Source organism: Polyodon spathula, chromosome 6 (assembly GCF_017654505.1).
Source record: "Polyodon spathula isolate WHYD16114869_AA chromosome 6, ASM1765450v1, whole genome shotgun sequence".
In the NCBI taxonomy this organism is placed as follows: domain Eukaryota; kingdom Metazoa; phylum Chordata; class Actinopteri; order Acipenseriformes; family Polyodontidae; genus Polyodon; species Polyodon spathula.
This window is the reverse complement of record NC_054539.1, coordinates 27,978,182-27,998,989: the sequence shown is the minus strand read 5'-3', so window position 1 is coordinate 27,998,989 and position 20,808 is coordinate 27,978,182. Positions and strand designations below refer to the sequence as shown.

At 36.2% G+C, this 20,808-nt stretch overlaps 2 protein-coding genes across 5 annotated transcripts in view; one reads left to right on the top strand and one right to left on the bottom strand.

Annotated features, from left to right (window-relative positions):
• Nucleotides 1-15,993, top strand: part of LOC121317100 (tyrosine-protein phosphatase non-receptor type 14-like) — a 109,587-nt gene extending 93,594 nt beyond the window's left edge. For all 3 annotated transcript variants that reach the window (XM_041252702.1, XM_041252701.1, XM_041252704.1), the window contains 6 exons: nucleotides 287-421; nucleotides 10,774-10,992; nucleotides 13,501-13,629; nucleotides 14,190-14,424; nucleotides 14,876-15,039; nucleotides 15,633-15,993. In XM_041252702.1, coding sequence (XP_041108636.1) covers nucleotides 287-421; nucleotides 10,774-10,992; nucleotides 13,501-13,629; nucleotides 14,190-14,424; nucleotides 14,876-15,039; nucleotides 15,633-15,761 — 1,011 coding nt within the window. In that variant the 3' untranslated portion in view covers nucleotides 15,762-15,993. The remainder of the gene's footprint in view (nucleotides 1-286; nucleotides 422-10,773; nucleotides 10,993-13,500; nucleotides 13,630-14,189; nucleotides 14,425-14,875; nucleotides 15,040-15,632) is intronic.
• The window catches only part of LOC121317101 (N-lysine methyltransferase SMYD2-like), a 99,641-nt gene that overhangs the window by 40,094 nt on the left and 38,739 nt on the right, over nucleotides 1-20,808 (bottom strand). The gene's annotated exons all lie outside the window — the stretch shown is intronic.

The following is a 20,808-nucleotide window of genomic DNA, read 5'->3' as shown; positions in this document are numbered from 1 at the left end:
TATGTTCCACTGTCATCAATGACTTTGCCTTTAGGCAAGTCACTAGACTCTTCACTATATTTATGTGCTGTACTGTATTTCAAACCTCAAGTTTCAGAATAACAAACATATCCGTGTTTGGCAGATATGAGAATACTGCTTAAAATTAGCCAAGATTACTTTCTGTAATATGGACGGCTTTGTGTAAAGTAGGTCAGAAAATCAAGAAAAGAAAGAAGCCAACAACGTCATTTTATTCCACAATGGAATCAGTGAGTGATCGCAGACTTGTCTTTTCTTGCCAAAGAATTTAGAGAAGCAGAAGATGGACTCCCTTAAGAGGCCGTTGAAAATGGCTGCGCTTAATGGTCTCTGTGTGGCAAGGTTGCCGGTTCCTGAGGACAACCAGGAGGACACTTACAAAGTGATAACGGATGAAAGGGTAAGATTAAAACTTAAAGAATGTTTTCCAGTATTTATATTTCTCATTTGCACGATATTAAAATGTGCCAAGTTCATAAAATGTTTTCTCTGTCAGCTACGTCTGAAACTTTTTTTTTTTTTTTTTTACTTTTAATAATATTTTTCTGCCAATTTCGAATATCTCCTCAATGCTGAAACAAACACAGTCCACTGCACCGTTCCTTCACCATCACAACTAACCTAACATACATGGTCACCCTTTTATACACTTGTGGCTGGAGCCTAATTAATCATTTATCCAATTCTCACGTATTTTTGCAGGGAGGAATTTAACCCCCTCCTGCCACCCAATATTCCCCACACAACTGTGAACCGGCAGGGCTTTCACACACACATATATATACTTTTAGTAACAGAATTTGGGGTAAAGTAGTCAATGGCAAATACATCGGTTTGGGGTTACTGCACAGCCTGTATTCTCAGTGAAAGGACTATGCAGTCATGATACGATAATGAGACAACATTTTCCAGAATGCTGTGAGGTAGCATGGCCGAGCATGATTTTTCTGAGGTGTTTAATTAAATGCTTGTTAATAATTGGCACATATATTTAAATGGGGCTAAGGCATGTGTCAGGTTTGATGTTAAGGCTAAGACCCGAACAAAGACCCAGAAAAACAATTGTACAAAGGTATTGTAATACTCGAAGAGTGTGTGTTTGCTTACAGGTAAAATGCATAGCTGTCTGGCGTTAGTTTGGAGATCTGGTGAAAAGTTTAGTTAGCGATCCAAATTGGAGTTAGGTTTTTGTTTGTTTGCTTTATTTTTCTGGCTTGTACACAATAAACATACAGGTACCAACCTGTTAAAATATAATCTGTTTGTGAGCAAATTATTTCCTGCACTAGAAAACGGGGTTACAATCACAAAACGGAGTGACAAAATCTCACAACACGTACTTTTGCACTATATATATATATATATATATATATATATATATATATATATATATATATATATATATATAATATACACATATATATAATATATACACACACACACAAAGCATCAAAAGAAAAAAATAAGGTATATAAATGATGGACATTAACAACATGTTTTTAGTTTCTTTTTAATCACTTGATCATTTGTCCTTGGCCATGTCACGCTTGAGCGACTATGACTGAAGCACATGCACTTAATCACCTAATTAGTGAGGCAGTTGATTGGACACTGGATATGGAGTGATTTCAGCTGCTGAATTGCAAGCTTGAATAAAAGCAATAAAGAAAATCACAGAAATAATATGCCATGTCTGTCAAGAAAGCAGTGTCTTCGTGCAGTCGGCATGTTGGAGGCTGGACTAGGGAAGCGTACTGTGGCTCGACGTCTTGGGTGCTCAAAGCCAGCAATTTCAAACCTGGCAAGATGGTATAACCAGACACACACTGTCAATGACAGGTCACGAACTGGGAGAGCAAGAGTCACAACACCTGCCCATGATCGACAGATCATTTTGCAGCATCTTTGTGATGTCAATTGTTCATCAGCACAATATCAAGTCACTGCACCGGGTTGTCATTTTTCGATCACATCTAGTGAATTTTATCCAAATATAAATGATAAGTTTCTTTTGATGCTCAAATATAAGTGATAAGTGTCTCTTAATGCTCAGTATGTATGTGTGTATATATGAACCCGATGAAGACACGGTATTGTCGAAACGCATTGTTTGTTTGTTTTTATAGTCATGTTTTAAACTAATAGAGATTGCATTTGAAAAAAATAAATGAGCAGAAGTTTTATAATTAATCCTTTTGAAGCAAAGTAACGAGAGTGCGACCATGAATGTCTCTAATGAAACTGTTTTGGTAAGCCATCTAAACTGAAAGTTTGGCTGAAAAAATTTTGAACTTTTTTCTGGGTATCCATGGCTTACCGATAGCTGACAATTAAAAATAACTGTACTGCTGGAACTGTCTTTTTCCAACTATACCATCTCGTGATATGTCGTCATAGACTACTGCTATCGCTTCAGTCGTCTATCTATCGAAGTCTGCACAAGATTTCAGTGAACGCTCGGTGACAATGTGAGTTTTGAAACCTTTTGGACAAACCTGGCTATCTATAGATAATAATATAATAATAATAATAATATAGTAATAGATAATAATTAATGTAATAATAACAACAACACTGTAACACAATTTTTGTTCCTGGGTAGTAAGTGTTATTTCCTAATTGCTTATGCCTCAAAAGTATAGAAAATGGCTATTATTCCCCACAAACTTTGCTTTTGTGACCAGGACAGTGATATTTCAAAATATCACTATTTCCAATGGGAAAACGGGCAAATGTGTGTCTTTTCGTTCACATAAAGTCAGAAAAAAACAACATATGAATCCAAATTAACATGTATTTATACTAAAGTAATATAAAAATGACTACAAAAGATTTAGAAGTGAGTAGTTTTTCGTGATTTACGATTATACTGTATTTATAGTATAATCGTAAATCTCAAAAAACTACTCACTTCTAAATCTTTTGTAGTCATTTTTATATTACTTTAGTATAAATACATGTTAATTTGGATTCATATGTTGTTTTTTGTTGATTTAACATCTCATCCGCAGGATGGAGCACAAAGAGATTAACCCTTTGCAGGTCTGACATTACAATTTTCCCTTTCTAGTCCAATGTCGGACCCTGTGGGATTTTTGGGATTTTCTAACCAATCAACATGAAACTCGGCAGGTATCATCCTGTGTAGATTATAGTTCTGATGCAAAAAACATTCCGCTTCTGCATCAACCAAGATGGTGGCCTGAAGCATTTTTTCGAAAAACCTTTGAAAATCTTGAAGTTTGCGAAGCAGAAGTTGCTGCGATAAATTTTACAATCAGAATGGCTGCCACCAAATTTGTCAAAACACGCCCAAACATCAAACTGCTTCTGTTTCCAAAATGTTTAACCAACTGACTCCTAACTTAGTAGGCATCATCCTGGGGACAATGGAATTCAAATATGGTAAAATGGTGTTCTTTTGTAAAAGAAGATGGCGGCCAGATTTACGTTCCTCCCCCTTTTGTCTCCTCCCCCCTTTTGTCATTCTGTTACTGCATAATGCAGTCTTTAGTGCTCTTTCATTCATTTTTGGCGAAGAAATGTGGCTTTCCATACAGCCTTTCTCCTCTGTCTGTTAATGACGGACAGTCACGTTTTTTTGAGCCAGGGTTGTGATCATTTCCCACCAGTTGTACCAGTAAGGCTTTCCTGAAGGTTTTAGGGCGAACAGGTAGCTGTCCTGATTCCAACTTCACAAATTGAAAACAAACACACGCATCCCCCACTAGGTAGGCTTCTGAGGATTGTAGCACTTGAAGATAATCCTTCCTTTGAAGCCAACCGTGCTCTCATCAATGCAAATGTCTCTACCTGGGATAAATAGCTCACGACATTTTGTGTCTATGTAGCTGACCACATTCCTGACCTTTTGTCCTGTGCTAAGAAAAGCAGCCTGAGGCACCCGGTTGAGGGGAGAGCAAAGGTGTACCATCGAAAAGATCTGCAAGAAACATGATCTCTTGAATGCATCTTTGAAAAATTTGTCGGCCCATTCCTCTGAGAAATATTCTTTTATGTCCGTTTTTACATTCAGTCCCATATCCAGCAGAACACAACAAAAATGCCTTAATCTCTGGTAACGTAACAAGTTTCCAGATGTTCCAATTAGAATTATGACGCAGCGGTCCTGTTAGTTTTACACTTGCATGTCTATTGGTTTCATTTATAATTTCAGTAAACAAAACGTATATACACACACACACACAGCCTAAAACGGTGAGATCGGGTTTCCTTGCGCCACAAATCATGGTGAAGTGACAGAGAAACATGTAGGTGCAGGTGCACAGTATTTGTGCATTATTCTAGAGCGTGCTACCTTTCATGTATTGAACGAGCCTGCTTCAAAGTTTCTCTAATTCTGTCTACACTTTACGTACAAGTTGAGCGTGAGAGGTTAGTGAAGAAAAATGGATTGATTTTGTCTTAACATCCATATTAATGGAGGATTCTAGTAAAGTTTCTGATTCTATTAATAATAATAATAATAATAATAATAAAAATATAACAGTGAATGCTTACAACTCGCTCATCACATCGTGCATTGGGTGAGTCCAAACAAGATGAAGATAAAATAAAATACTAAGACCTCTTTAAACACACGGAAGTGCTCAATAAATTTAAGTGGCCATGCAATCCAGTTGTTTGTTTCGGAGACAAGTCAGTCAAGCACCGTTGTGCTTTCTTCAAGATTTCTCAAGCCCAGAGAGCAGGAAGTAGATTTCGAGAATATGTCGTTGACATATAATATGAGGACGACAAAGTTAAAGACACTAGTAATATCCGCTGCGGAATGTGAGCGAATGTTCATCACAATGAACGACATTCTGACAAATATCAGAAACTTGTTACCACTGGAAACTACATAAAAATTGATATTTATAAAAACTGTTTGGTCCTCCTCTTAAATTTTTCAAGCCGGAAAGCTACATTCAGTCTTGGTTGGGAAAGGGACGGTGCCTTGCAGACGTTGCTCATTGCAGACAGACAAGAAGAAATCAAACGATCTGGCAGGCATGAAGTCTCTGTGGGAGGTACCGGGATGATTCACTAAACTTGTAGGAGCCGAATTGTTGTTCAAAGTTATAGCTATGAAAATGAATGATAGCAGTCTTTTTCTCATTCTTTTGGAAAATTGTGAGAATTAGTTCTATGTTATTCATTATGGTTTACTCCTTATTAAATAAGTAAATAACATAAATAACAGAAACTGTTTTACAATTTTATTTTAGGTCACAGAATCACTATTCAGCAGTTTTTTCATTCAGCCATTTTATCTTGTTTTTGGAGTGGAGGTGGAGGGCATTCCTTTGAAAAGGGGCGGATCCGACAGTGATGTGAACAAATCACATGACAGATGGAGACTATTGCCCAGTGGTGTAAGGATGTTAGGGCAGTAGTTCAATCTATTTTTCCTCCTATGATGAGGTTTAACCAGTCACAGGCAAGCCAGAATTTCCAACAAGCGAGACTGTTATAAACTCCTCTCTCTATAACCACATGATTAGCAATGACAGGTGATATGGTCTGAGCCCTGTTTTTAATTGAAGGAGCAACTTCTATCCTCCTTCCCCCTGCTGAAGCACTGCTACTGTGTGCTCGTTTATGAGTAAAATGTTGAGACACTGCACACCCAAATAAATGCCTATTGCATTGTGACAGCGGGAGCGTCAGGAAAGTGAGATATATTTTTATATTATGATACCACTTTCTCAGGGAACAAATCTAGTTATTAATGTTGTTTTTGTTTTCTCTGCTAGTGTTTGTTGGAAGTTTTATTTATATTATTTTAGCACTTACTGTATTTTATTTAAATATGAATCTTGCATTGTAATCTTGTACTATTGTTGCACTTACTAATAATAATGTAGTGTAACACCTGTAAGTCACCTTTAATAATAATAATAATAATAATAATAATAACAACATGAAAAGTGTTGTCAGTCTGAAATACAATAATAAGATTCTACTGCTGCTGGGAGCTTAAGGGGACTCTTAAGCCTTCTGCCTCCCAATTTTTTTTTTTGGCCTCCAGCCACCACTGCTATGGAATCTACCAATTATTGGAACAATATTCCAGAAATGTTCTGTTTAGCTTTGTGGTTTTCTTAGGTCATCTGTGCCGACACTAAAGTCTCAATTTAATCTCAGTGTGGTTTAAATCGGGTGAAAGTGCAGGCCAGGGCAGCACATTGATGGAGCAAATCCTCTGTTTCACAAGCAGCAATGTGACTGGAATTATCCTGTTGCTATTTGGCAATTTCCTTATGTCTCACCAAAAACAGCATGACTTCAGTGGCTTTAGGTCACTGTGCTGTAGATGATGCCATCTGTTGAATGACACATTAAAACAATTTCTAGTCATTAAAGACACGATTATAAGTTCAGACCATATGTAAGCCTCCCTACTAACATTTTTATATAAATATTTAACTGACCTTTGAAATAAAATATATTATACAATGGCAAGAAAAATTCCTGAGCTCTGACTGGTCAGCTTTGCACTCGACCCATGATGTTACCCCAACATAATATCATGGATCTAGTACCGACAACCACTTCACCGAAAACCAAGACAGATGCTGAAAACAACCAAATGAGCAAGATGGGCCAAACAGCCTCCTGTCGCTTGTAACCTTTCTTATGTTCTTATATCAATCCACCACAACTGTCAATAACACAGAAGAAATTACACAATTCCTGAAGTGAATTTTACCTAACCAACATGACAACTGTGGAAATCTCATTTGGCAAAGAGCCTTCAAATACAGAGACCAGGATAGTGATAATGAGAAAAAAACATAAAAAAGACACTTGGAGATCAACTCTGAGGGACTAGACGAGATAGAATCTGACAGAAATGAGCCATCCATGAAAAGACAAACCAAATGGGTGAGTGAGAGTAACACAAATATAGATCTGAAAACTGTCATGATAGAACACTTTAATAAAGTTATAAGGCAATTGTATGCCTTTGTTAGAAATAGCTCCGGAGAGCCGTATAGCATAAGCAGTTACTTGGGGCTCAGAGCGGACTTAAACAGACACTTAAATGAACCGCCCCTGAGCTGTAACATTAATGTACTGTCAATAGTGTGTTCAAGCCATACATAACAAAAAAAAACCTTGAAGTCCTGTTGTTATTAACTCACTTTAAACAGATATAACAGTTAAGTATATCTATGATTTCCATTACATGAGAGTAGATTTTAGAACTTCATGCTGATTTTAGACTCCATTTAGATTTAAGCACCAACTAAGAGGTAGCTTTACAGTAAACTAATGTGATCCATCTGCGTTTCCATCCATTAGCGTTTCCTTCCATCTGATGATATAGATATCCTTCTGCCTGGTGTTGATGGCTAAAACGTAATACTGGCTCTAGAGATCAGCTTATTTTGCCTCCCTGGCGAATCAGCAAACACAACAACTGTGATGCTTGCTCCAATGATCAACCACTGTACGATCTCCCCAGCACCCTCCATCCTTTGTGTTTCTTTTAGTTAATACTTTTAATGGAAAACAGGGTCTGTTTTATGAGGTGGAATGTTATTTCCACATTTGTCTAATTTACATTACTTTTAAACATGAAATTAGTCTTATTTGCTATTTTTACTATGTGAGCCATTGATTAATAGGAATAGTGCTCCCCCAGGTTGTGTGTTGTGCTGTGATAGCATCACTTCCCGGGTGTTGGACGCACAGCCTGCGGCCCTGTGCCCAACCACTCGAGGCGTGATGTTATCCCAGCACAACAAACGCCCTGTCGTGTATTATTACTTTAATAAAACACAAATTCCACTGCATATGGGTGCCTTTTGAAAACTTATTTGGTGGGATCCAGAGTGAAATGTTACTCCTAATATATTACTTTATTGTAGTGCAGCACTATATTGAACAAGCTTGTTAAAAATGAAAATTTGGTAAGAAGTTTGGTAACATGAAAACTGTTTGTCCAGCATTAAATAAAATACATTATCAGCACCATTCTCTTTATTTTTTCTTGCTGGCAGTTGAACTAACACCACTCCAATGAAGAAAATAAATATATAGGGGGTAGAGAGCTTTGGTGTGGTGGAACAGTGCAATGACTGCATATCATGAGTTCCTTCAATTCGGGTGCATAAGAGTGTTACAAAAGCATCCCACTTGCCAAATGAGTTCAACTTTTGAATCCGTGGAATCTTCAAGGTGGCGGGGGAGGTGGTGTTGGATATGTATCGTCATCCACATAAAAATAAGAATGTCTTATAGTTCAGGCTCCCTCATCTTCATTTGAATTGTGTTAATATTTTACAATCAATTGAAAAGTCTTTTTAATTCAAGAAATTTGTCTAATGTGTAGGTTTAAAAAAAAAAAATGTTGCAGTTGCATATGTCTGTTTTCCTTGTGCCAATTAAGTGTTGCTTTTCTAGAGGGTTTGCCACCATTGTCTCTATGGACTCGTGAATCAGGTAGTGGAGGCAGTTTCTCCTTGTCAGATTTTACCTTCAACCATCTTAAGCAAAACCAAACCTGTGCCGGTACATGAATTAATATTAAGATAACAAGTTTTAGTTTCAGCGAATGTGCAGTTCAGACACACAGAGAATGGAATACAATGCTGTAAGAGAAATGGATTCAATAGGCATAGTCAGATGGGGATAAAAAAGCTGTGATAAATGCCAGGAATGTTAACACACGTTTTGTATATGTTCTGAATGTTTCAAGTTTCCTTAGAGAAGGCTTGGGAGCAGAGAGTTTAGGCAGTAGCCTCTCACTGCTGAAGGCCTGGTTTCAATTTGATAGTAAAGTAAGTAGAGAGAGTAAATATGTTACTATGTTAAACTATATCCAGACCACTACAGGGAGCTACCACTCTGTGTGTGAATATGATAGTGTGAGCGAGTCAGTCGACACAGGCAGTAGGTAAAGGACAAACACTTGCAGGTTTTGGTCGGGTTGCCGGTCTTATTAAAGTGGGTTGGGTCAGTTTGGGGGTAAGAATACTGTGCTGCAGCAGGTTGCAGGTTCGGGTCGGGTCATGTAACAGCGGGTCTAGTGGTTGAAAAGGGGTTGAAAACTGTTTGTAACAATCAGACTTATGCAGGACTCTGGCCATGGAACACCCCACCCCCCCATATTTGTTTTTTGTTCCCCCTGGATTTAACTTAAATCACAGAATTTTTTCCTAGATTTAACCAAAAATTTCAGATTTTGCTCTGTGTGTGTGTGTGTGTGTGTGTGTGTGTGTGTGTGTGTCTGTGTGTGTGTGTGTGTGTGTGTGTGTGTGTGTGTGTAGTAAAAACACATCACATAATGGACAGTGGGCAAAATTGTCAGTTTCCTTGACCGAATAGCAGAATGGAAAAGAGAAATCTTTCATTGCTTCTGCTGTCACCATGCCTCACTCCAGCCAGTGTTATTCAGCCTCTAAAGAATCACACGAGGGCATCATGAGTAATATAATAATGAGACTGAAAACCATTGCAAAACGATTTTAAGCAATTTCTAGATACAGGTCAAATTCTCTTCATTTTTCCACACGGAGTGAGTGGTTTAAAAAAAAAAGGATAAAGGTCTTAAAGACAAATACTTGAGCTTTAAAACAGATTGTGTCAACGTGAAGTACTTACACAGAACAGCATTTCCTTAGCTATTATCAACAGTCTAGTCATCGGTATTTCAGAAATCCAGTACTGAGGACAACGTTTTTATGTGTGTTTACTGCATCCGTTTCAAGTTTTCTTTTTGACAATAATAAATGGTGCTCCCAGTTCTAAGATTTAATTTCCAAATGGAATTTAAATAAATATTTTTCTCAAGAATGACTTGGAGCCAGGGTGAGAGAGTTTGTAGTTTTGTGAGCAGGTCAGTCGAGATGTAATTTATTTTATTTTAAGAATTAATTCTTTTCATCTTTGATGAGAAGTGTTTTTCTATTGGAAACGATTTCCCTCTATTATGACTACCAAAAGGAAAATAGTCTTTGTAGCCTCCACAGTAATTTTTTCATTGATATGGGATGTGTAATCTGTAGAACCAGTTGTTTTGATAAGCAGTACAAAAGCTCCAATTTGGATGCTGTCTTCTTAACATCACTGTTCATTGTTTTTTCAGTTCTCAGTCCCAAGCATTCTTATTTTCCTTTTGTTTGGATAGAAATATGTTTTAATATAAAGCACTGAGCATTCCAGTACTTTTTAATATTAGATTTGCAATTGAATGAGTAACAACAAGGGACAATCAGTTATCGGATGGGCTTCTGTGTTTACAAATAGTTTTAAACGTGTTCACTAACTGAAGTAGACTAAACAGTACCGCTTACACGTGACAAATTTACGAAGAAGCAAAAATTGCGTAATTCACTTTTTGACGCTAACAATACTTCCTGTTTATTAAGCAGTAAAGGGTGTCCCTAAGTGAACTTTTCCACGTAACAACAGCAAATGAATAATATGTTGAATGAGTTTGGCTGCTAAATGTCAGCCTGTACACATTTACACGCTACAACCTGAAGCCCCACAATGTCTTGCAAATAGGACCCACTATGTAAGACTTACAGATTGTTTAGCCCCTTGACTTTCAGTTCTGCTCATACAGTAACATTGAAATTGTTTGTGAGTCAGGCATGTCTTTATTTAATAGAAGTAATCTGGTTAATACTACACACTCGCCATGAGGTTTGGGGTTATCAAAGCCTCTGCAGTTGATGCAGAATAAAATAATGACTTGTGTGCCTTGTTAAGAAATCTTCCTTTTGTTGCTTTTAGTGTAAAATCCTGGAAAGGAAGCTCGAAGAGGAAATGGTGTTCACAGAGTATGAGCAGATCCCAAAGAAGAAAGCTGACGGCGTTTTCACCACGGCAGTGATGCCAGACAACGCAGAGCGAAACCGCTTCCGGGACATCGTTCCTTATGAGGAAAACCGTGTTGAGCTTGTGCCAACCAAAGAAAACAACACCGGCTACATCAATGCCTCCCATATCAAGGTAAAGAAAACTTCCTAGATTTTTTTCTTTTAATTATTCATTTTTTTGTGATTTTATGTTTATAAAATGCCCATTCATTGTGAGAGCTGGAGACTAAAGCTTTCTGCAGTTTCTCGTGGGCAAACAGACATGCCAGTCCAAAGAGACATGTCCTTTTAGAGATGGCCTGTGCCAGTTTGACACAAATAGGAATTAGTAGCGCATATAATCTCTTGTTTTACACCAGTAAAAACATTTAGGAACGGATGCCAAAAAAGAACTGTCCTTACCAGTATTTTCAAACATACTAATAAACTACTTCCAAAGGAAATTCAGCAGGAGATGGCAGAGCTGTTTTTGTGCTGCACACATGACAATGCCAACCGGTAGAATTACAGCAACCAAAACTATATGAAGTTGTGTCACCATGCAGTTCTAGCTGAAGCCATCAGTGTGCATATATTTGTTTAGCATAGTTTAAAGACCCAGCAGTATGCCACTTTCTCAAAGCTATGTCAGGGTATGGTCTCCCAGTATTCCAGTGAGCCAACTGTACCCCTTCTCCACCTTAACAGCTGCCCGTAGCCTTATATAAGTGGGGGGATCACCCTAAAATATCTGTTGGCCAATTATTGTATCAAAATGTTGTTGTCATTACCATGTATTTCATTGTCCATTGTATTTAGAAATATCTTAATTAAATCAGGTTGTACTTCAATTTTTTTAACTGAGAAATGTGATTATAACAAGAGTTAACAGATCCTTGTTCTGATTAGGTGCTATAAATACTACTGAAGTTTCAAGCATCAGACATTTAGACGGCTAACAGTATATTCAAGACAAAAAAAATCACTGTATGTAACATTTACTTATACTGAATACTTCAGTTTGCAGTTTAGCACTAAAGCTCAACACCAACAAAAGCTTTGGACCCCAAGGGTTAACCCAAAGTAAGTTTTTCACTTTTACTCTAACTTTTATAGCTTTAGCCTATAAAGATGCCTTTTATAATTTTTGGAATACAATAAAAAAGAAAAGAAACAAAAAGGTTTCACTTTTAAGTGAAGCCAACCAGGCTCAGTAAAGGGACTGTTTTTTATCCTACAGTTCAGATAGCACATTGGCCACCGGTGCCTGTTCCAGAGAAGGCAGCAATACATTGCCTGTGGCAGTCTCTATAAACATGTTTATAATTCCTTTATGAAAGTGCCAGGATGAAGCCTGGTGTTGGCTGGCAAGCGAAGTCTGCTCTCACACAGCCTGTTGGCCTGTTGTGTGAAGCCGATGCCTGGGGCTGTTAGCTGTCTCCACCGAGCAGCAATACAGGGATCACATTGCGCGAAAGGCAGCCCTACGGGATTGCTGGCTTGCAAGTGCTGCTTTTACCAGTAGACGCATAAACAATCAAGATGTTATTAGGATAGTGTTAAGATAAACAAAATACACCCACTTGCTGTCTAGCGTTTAAGCACTCCGATAACGGTTTCATTTTCATTGCTGTACAGCATGCAGAGCGGTTTGTCCTTGATGAACCGTGTCCCAGAGTCTAGAAAACATAAACTGATACACTGATGCAATACGTGTGTATGAATAGTGTATCACCTACAACTTCAAACACTCAATCAGAACTCCATGATCTTTGGTAACACTGAAAGAAACTCAACAAATCTCAAAGCCAGGTTTGGTTTATGGTGTGCATTGCATTTTGTGCTGACCTGTACTTTCATTGTCCACCCCAGCTACCCCATTTGGCATGATGGTGGTTTCCCCTACAAAAATCAAAGACCTGCATTACATTGATTTTATAATGAATAAGTATACTTGAAAACTAGTAGCCTCCATGATTTACTTAATTTACATTTTCTGGCCACCTAGAATGATTAAATAGCTTTTCATTTGTTACAGAGCTGCTTCATCGACAGTCATAAAAGAAAAAGGCCTTGGTACCATGTTGTGTACTTAAGTGTGCTGCTCTGTGATTGAATAAGCAGGACAATGTATGTGTGTGGTGTCTTGTTTTATTTGCATGTGTAAAAATATATGTGTTTTGAGGAAGATATGGTGTAGCTTTCCGTTCTTGAGATCTATCTATCTATCTATCTATCTATCTATCTATCTATCTATCTATCTATCTATCAACATTTTTTTGTGGAGGTGCTAAATATCTAGTAACAGACTGCTTTTCCAGCACTAAATTCAGATACCCCATCAGAGTAATGATTGAGTATGCCAAACCAAGATCAGTTACCTCCCATTCCTTATTGCCTGGCCCCCAAAACTGTGCATTGTTTTATTTTCTAGAGCGATGTTATTACACAGAGATTTTAATTATAAATGCATGACTTATAATGTATTTACTGACTCTAATGGAGTCTAGTTTAGTTTCTAACAGCACAGAAAATAAAGCGCAATTATGGGATCAGGCCAGCAGTGGAACAGCTGGCAATGTAATGTTATGATGACAGAGTCAGGGAGAGAGGCTCTTTTGGACAGTGATGGACTGACAGCGACTATGCTTTAAATTCCCAGGTGAGCATCCGCAGCGAGGAGTGGCACTACATTGCCACACAAGGGCCCCTGCCAAACACGTGCCAGGATTTCTGGCAGATGGTCTGGGAGCAGGGAGTGAATGTCATAGCCATGGTTACCGCGGAGGAGGCACGTCAAAGAATTACTATTAATACATTAAACAGAATGCTTGAAATAAAGACTGGATTGCAGTGCTGCATGGTTGTATTTCAGACTATGCATCATCTGTAATGTATTAAAAAATTGAAAATGAAGACAAATATCACTGTTTGATTTTCAAGATTTCACAATGAGCAGTTTTGTCACAGGAAAGGAGCATACATGCACACACAAACTACAGGCACTAGGTGGCATACAAAGACTGCTTGCTTATGTAGCCCTCTGCCTTCATACACAATGTTTAGATAAAATGGAATTAATTTGATCTAGTCTATCTAATAATATGAATTATACTGTATATTAATAGTGTTTGGATGGCAGTTATAGTCATAATTAGCTTGACTTGAAAAAAAAAAAAAAAAAAATCTAGCTTCAATGGCATAGTGAGGGTTTTTTTTTTCTTATACTCAAAGCTCCTTCCTACTTGCAGACACAGATGTTCAAATTTTACATTGCACTTTTCACAAAGTAAAAAAGAAAACTGAAACATTTAGTTATATGTATTAGAAGTATTTGTTTTTTTATTTCAGGAGGGTGGAAGGCCGAAGAGCCATAGGTACTGGCCTAAACTAGGCTCCAAGCACAACTCGGCAACCCACGGCAAGTTCAAAGTGACAACCAAGTTCCGCACAGATTCTGGTTGCTATGCAACTACAGGTTTAAAGGTCAAGCATCTTTTGTCTGGACAGGAGAGGACCGTGTGGCACTTGCAGTACACTGATTGGCCGGATCATGGTTGTCCTGAAGAAGTGCAAGGATTTTTATGTAAGATATGTTTTGTATTTGTATGTTACTCATAATCTCCTGGGCTCTTGTACTGTATTCCCTACTATGTTATATGCAGAAATAGTTATGACTAGATGTTCTGATTGTAGTGATTTTATTCTGCCATTTTGTATTCAGCAGTTTTTACTTTTTATTGAAACTAATTGTAATTATTTAATTTGTATGAGCATATTATGTTGAAAAAGATTGCTAAATATAGACTATTTATATGCCAAATGAGTAATAGTCATAATAATGAGAGTGGCCTGGAATGCACCTATAGGCCATGTATATTCAATACGTATTGGATTGGATTAGTCATTGATAACAAACCAGCATCATGCACTAGAAATTCACTTTTAAAATATAGATCCATCACTACAGAAAACTTCCAAGTGTAACTAACATTTTTATATTTAGAGGAATAATGGCCCTTGTTTTTTGCTTACAGCCTATCTGGAGGAGATTCAGTCTGTGCGTCGTCACACCAACAGCATGCTCGACTCGTCGAAGAGCAACAATCCTCCCATTGTAGTGCACTGCAGTGCTGGGGTGGGGAGGACTGGAGTCGTTATCCTTACAGAACTGATGATCGGCTGTTTGGAACACAATGAGGTTTGTAATAAACCGAATACTGCCTAACATGAGGCCTTCTTTAAAATGTAATTGTTATATTTCTTTCTGAAAATGTGCATTTGCTTCAAAATTGGGCCCATTTTTTCAAGTTTGTAAACGGCTGATTCTCTCCGTCACCTTTGATTCTTGGTATCGTTCTGTGGTCACCATTTATTTTTTAACCTCTTGCCATATTCCACAAACTGTTAGAAATACACATTTTAAATTTTTCAAAATAAGCATTTTCCTCCTTGTTTACAAACTGTCCTATCAGAGGTACTGTCCCCTTATACAATGCCTCATGGGATGCTTGGTTTTCATTCAAAAGAACACAAAACATGCCTAGTGTGTGTCCTGTAATTGTGACTAAGCCCTCCAGCTGCTTCATTAGTGCCTTTGAGGGGTAGTAATTCATTCTGTGTTAATGCATTTCTAGCATTATCCCCACCTTATTTTAATTATTGCATGTAATATAGGACAGTCAGTGAACTTTATGTTTTCATTTGTGCATCACATGTGCAGAACTGTGTAAAATTACTTTTCCATCACCTCACACAAAGTCCCACTAAGCACTATTTTTCTCTCTCTTCCAGAAAGTGGATGTCCCTATGATGCTGGAGTATCTCAGGCAGAAACGCATTTTAATGGTCCAGACTATCGCCCAGTATAAATTTGTCTACCAGGTTCTCATTCAGTTCCTCAAAAACTCCAGGCTAATATAGAATTGAGAACAATCTGTCTGCCATTTGACTGCTGTTGTACTTCGGTCCTAATTACTTCAAACCTTGTACATTTCACTTGTCATGTTAATAGCGCCTTGTTACATATAATCTGTCTGAACATCAATATATTACTTGATGTTCTGATATTAAGAATATATGCTACTTTCTTACTAATGTCCTTCATAATAATATATACCTTTAAACATCTGAATAACACTTCTTAGTATAGTAAAATATTGTTTAGTGCTCTCAGCATATAATATATATATATATATATATATATATATATATATATATATATATATATATATATATATATATATATATATATTTTTTTTTTTTTTTTTTTTTAACTGGTTTACAAAAACATCACATTGTTTTTTTTTTTGTGTGTCAAAAAGTATAGTTAGTTATCAATCAAAACAGTTTCGCAAGTTTACAAATGTGAAAAAAATATACAATAATGTCAACTGTTATTGCAGTTAATCCGTGAGGATAATTGTTAAGAGTAAAGGTTCACAAAACTGAGGAAGTCCGGTTTAGCATTTTTGCAAATCGAAAAAATATATTATATATATATATATATATATATATATATATATATATATATATATATATATATATATATGTTACTCGGAAGGTGCCAGGATGCATGCAGTAAAACAAAAACAATTAACACATTTATTTAGAAACAATTAAAAAGATGCTCTATGTATGACATGACTTTGTATTTTCCCCCAAAATACATTTCACCCTTAGCCTTGTTAACCAGTATAACCTATAAAAGTGTGCAGGTTCAGTAGACAACAATAGCAAAAACTGCCTCCAGTCTTTTGGTCTTAGCATTTCATTTTACAAAATCATTTAAACAAATTACACTATGTTTGATTATCATGCATTATGCATGTCTGTACTGTTCTTTTGCTAAAAGAACAAAACAAAACATGAAACAATAACACAGGCCTTGCATTTTATCTATTTGTCTATCTATTTGTATTTATGAAGTTACTAAAGATATTTTACTAGCTTTTACTAGCATTTGGTATTCACCATTTCAGGTAGCGTTGCTGTCTGTGTTTATCTATAATGACGTTGCTATGAAATAGAGACGTTTCAGTGGCATTGAATCAAAACATTTTAACAAAAATGGAAAAACATACATTACCTTCTGATTAACAATTGAATTTCAAAGTGAAAGTAGGGACGAGAACATCACATTAAATAGCACTGTTTTAAACACTTCATGGTCCAGCAGAGGTCAGTAGAACCATAGAAATGAAAAAAAAAAAACTCTAGAGGAAAATAAAGAAATTGCAGGATGCTTTAAATTGGGTAAACATTACTTATTGTGAGACTATGCCTTGTACTTTGTATCTGTATTTCAGATGTACTCTAACATTTTAAGTGACGTTTAAAATCTTTACTCTGGTACAAAACAATTTTATTTTTAATTTCAGTCTTTATAAATTATTACACTATGCATTCCTACAGTTTATCTAACTTAACTGCTTCTGTGTGTTCTCACTTGATTAAAGTTAAATTGTTGGGTTTCAAATTCATAAAACTACAAAATAATAAACTACAGTCGGAAATGTAAACAACCGGTCAAAACTGCCCTATCAGTACAGTGCAATGTTGGAACCAAGAATACATTGCCTACATTGACTATTTCTATTTCTAAAGGGAACTATTATTCATACATTGTGTCTCATTAGTTTCCCAATTTAACTTAGAGAGAGACAGGACATCAAGCCTGGGTTAATTTTAGTTATTCAATTAACCAACATATGAATACAAAGTTCCCTTATTTAAGTAACCAACCAACCTGCCATTGTTCCTTCACCCTGAATTATAATGACTTTATTAAAAAAAAAAAAAAAAAAAAAAAAAAAAAAGTTGTCGTTGTGCAGTGATGATGTGACCAAGCTGCCTTTGCCTAATTTTTAAAGTCTCTGAAACAATATGAAAGATTATATAAACTTTTTATAAACACAAATGTTTTATAGCAGTTCTGTTTTTCCTGCCTTTTTGGGTTGTTAGGCCTTGAATATTGTAAACAAGTGTCCTCTGTAGATAATCCATGTTTCTGCTCCTGAACGCCAATGTGACTGTAGAGCGGCTTCTGGGACCTACTGTTTTTACATTGCTGTGGTGCTGATTGTTTGCTTTTCAGCCATGTTATAAATTACAGTGCAGTAATGGAATTGTTTATCCATATCCTTGAACCAGGATGAACAGGGATACCATGAGGGGAGGCTGAACATAATGTAATAGATCACTTTCACTACATATACGTTGACTTTGGTGTGTGGACAAAGTGCTGTCAGAATGTTAGACTTCTCCCATGTCGTTTTAACCTGAATAATGGAGTGCCTTAGCTATGTTATTTTCTCAGTCCAATTTTGTCAGTCAGTAAATGTTGGAGTCAACTAATAAAACATATCCCAAATTAATTGGATATAGTATTTCAATGTTTTATACAAATGCAAATTCAAAAAGATAAAAACATATTGACTGCTCATTTATTCAGGTTTTTTTTTTTCATTTAACCCCTAGATGACACACATTTTAATCAAAAACAACTGCTACTAGCTCCTAATGTCAAAATGTAATAACTAACATTACAATTTGTTAAGAACTTTCTGAAAGAATATATGTCTTTTCAGAACGTTCATAAAGCTCTGTGGTCAACGTGGAGGCTAGGGAGAGAAATACTTTACCTAGAAGCTATTTTGGGTCACAGGTACGAATTGAGTTTGGTGGTAAACACTAAGTTCTCAGGAGCCAGCCATCAACATCTCAAAACCAGTATAAAACTTACTGTGACACAATTAAAAGTGTCTGCACAGGAAACTCTTGGGGAACAGAAGAAAGAAAGACAGAAGAAAATATAGGCTACAATACACACATAATACCACGTCTAGAGCAAGAGCTAGTCACCCTTTCACATTTTATAAGCATTACCTTTACTTACAACCACATAGTCTTTAATAGTGAAAGCATTCAAAGTCATTAGAAATAGTTTGATAACTGATGACAAAGACATTTTGATTATGGGACAGAGGAGCAGTTTCTCTGAAGATGTCTTAAATGTTATTTTCATATTATTATTATTATTATTATTATTATTATTGACATTGTTTTCAAAAGGCAGCAAATAAGATCCTACCATCCGAATACTTTTTGGATGTTGCAAGCAGTAGCCTAAAAGTGACTAATAAAAATGTCTGTTCATATATATCTTTAATGTGTGTGATGCCGAGAGAGTTGTCCGAGATAAGCAGAAAGAGTTATGAATGTTGTTACTTTGTTTTAATATTATGATTAAAAAATCTTTTAACCATGCATGCTGTTTTTATACTCAATGTAAAGTTACTCAAATTGGTATATAAGATTATGCTTGCCAGTTATGTGTTGATATAACTGAAATCGTTGACAGTATTTTTTTTGCACTGTATCCAGATGCATTTCTCTTCTTTTTGTATTTCTGTTTAAATACTTTGACTCCTGCCTTTTCACTGGTAGAACATACTGTACCTTTCACATACAACTTTAGTCACATTTTGTATATAATTCTATTTGTATATGCTTTTACTTTTGCTTCCTTGTTTACATTAATGTAACAAAGCTTTTTTTGAAAAATACCTCTGTCATTCCTACTCACAACATGCAATAAAACATTATTTTAATTGTTCCCCTTGTCTGCTGCGTACTGTCTCTTTAAACAAATTCAGAATGGCTGCAGTGTTACAAGAAAATAAGTCTATTGACAGCATCTGTGACATCAGAATAGTTCCATCTTTTACTTTTTTTGCATGGACCGGGCTACAATTATAAATAATGTGTGTATATTTAAAATGGTATAGTACATACAATAGTTTTTTTGAAAATAGTGTCAACTGGTCTTTTAAGTTAAACATTAAAGAGTAAGTAGCTTCGAATGTCATTCTAATATAGTTGGAAGGCATGTTCAGCTCTGATATTTAGGATTCTCAGGAAAGCTTAAAGCACGCTCAAACCAGGTAAAGACAGGACCACCTCTCACAAATTACAAACACAGCTATGTCATGCTTTTGTGTTTAGGCCTGTTCCAAACTTCATTATATGGTAGTGATTTAGGTGCGGATTGAGACAATGTTCTATATTTCTGCAGGCTTCTTTTTTTGTCGTGTTGGTGGGTGATATTGCAGAAGCAGACAGGCAAGTTGAAAAACACCACAGCAGCTTCACTCGCAAAGGTAAACACCCTTTAACCTGACAGCTATGTTTCATTGCAGTTACTTTGAGACGTGGCCCAGTCAACAGAACCTAGAATCATACAGAATAGCAAATGTAATAAAATGAAATTCAATAAAAATTCTACGTTATCTTTAAATCAACGGGGAGTCCCAACAATTATACTGTGTTGAAATACAGAATTTTTAGTTAATGTACAATTATATGTTGGATGGATATGTGGAAAAATAGGACAGAATAATGCTTTGTACAATCCATATCTGTAACTTACTCCTGTTTCAGATACCCTGTTATATTTGTTAGCCCAACTATTCGAATATATAATAATGGAAAATATTTGCAGCAATTTAAAATTCCACATTCCCTACCAAGTACGAAGTGTAACCATTGCCTAATAGGTATTTAACCTAAAGACTGTGATCACATGACTAAGACATATCAAAGCTGCACGTAGTGCCTGTGACGTAGTAATGCCAGTTCCAAAAGGGATAAAAGGATTGCCGACACAAACGTTATAAATATTTTTCCATTTACTGACCTGAAAGCAGGAGAGATCTACAAACAGATAAGTATCATTACTAGAGCACAGTGTTTTTCGCAATTACTAAATAACACAAAATGTAACATCTAAATAAAACGAAATGCAAATATAAAAAGAAATAACATGAAAAATCATTATAAAACAAACAGAGTGACATTTTGTAATTTTGAGGTTTATACAGAAAATACTTTAAATAAATACTTGCATTCGTAGTTGTCAAGGCTCAGCTGTTACCATAGACTGAGGGGAAACGGAAGCTCTGACTAGTAT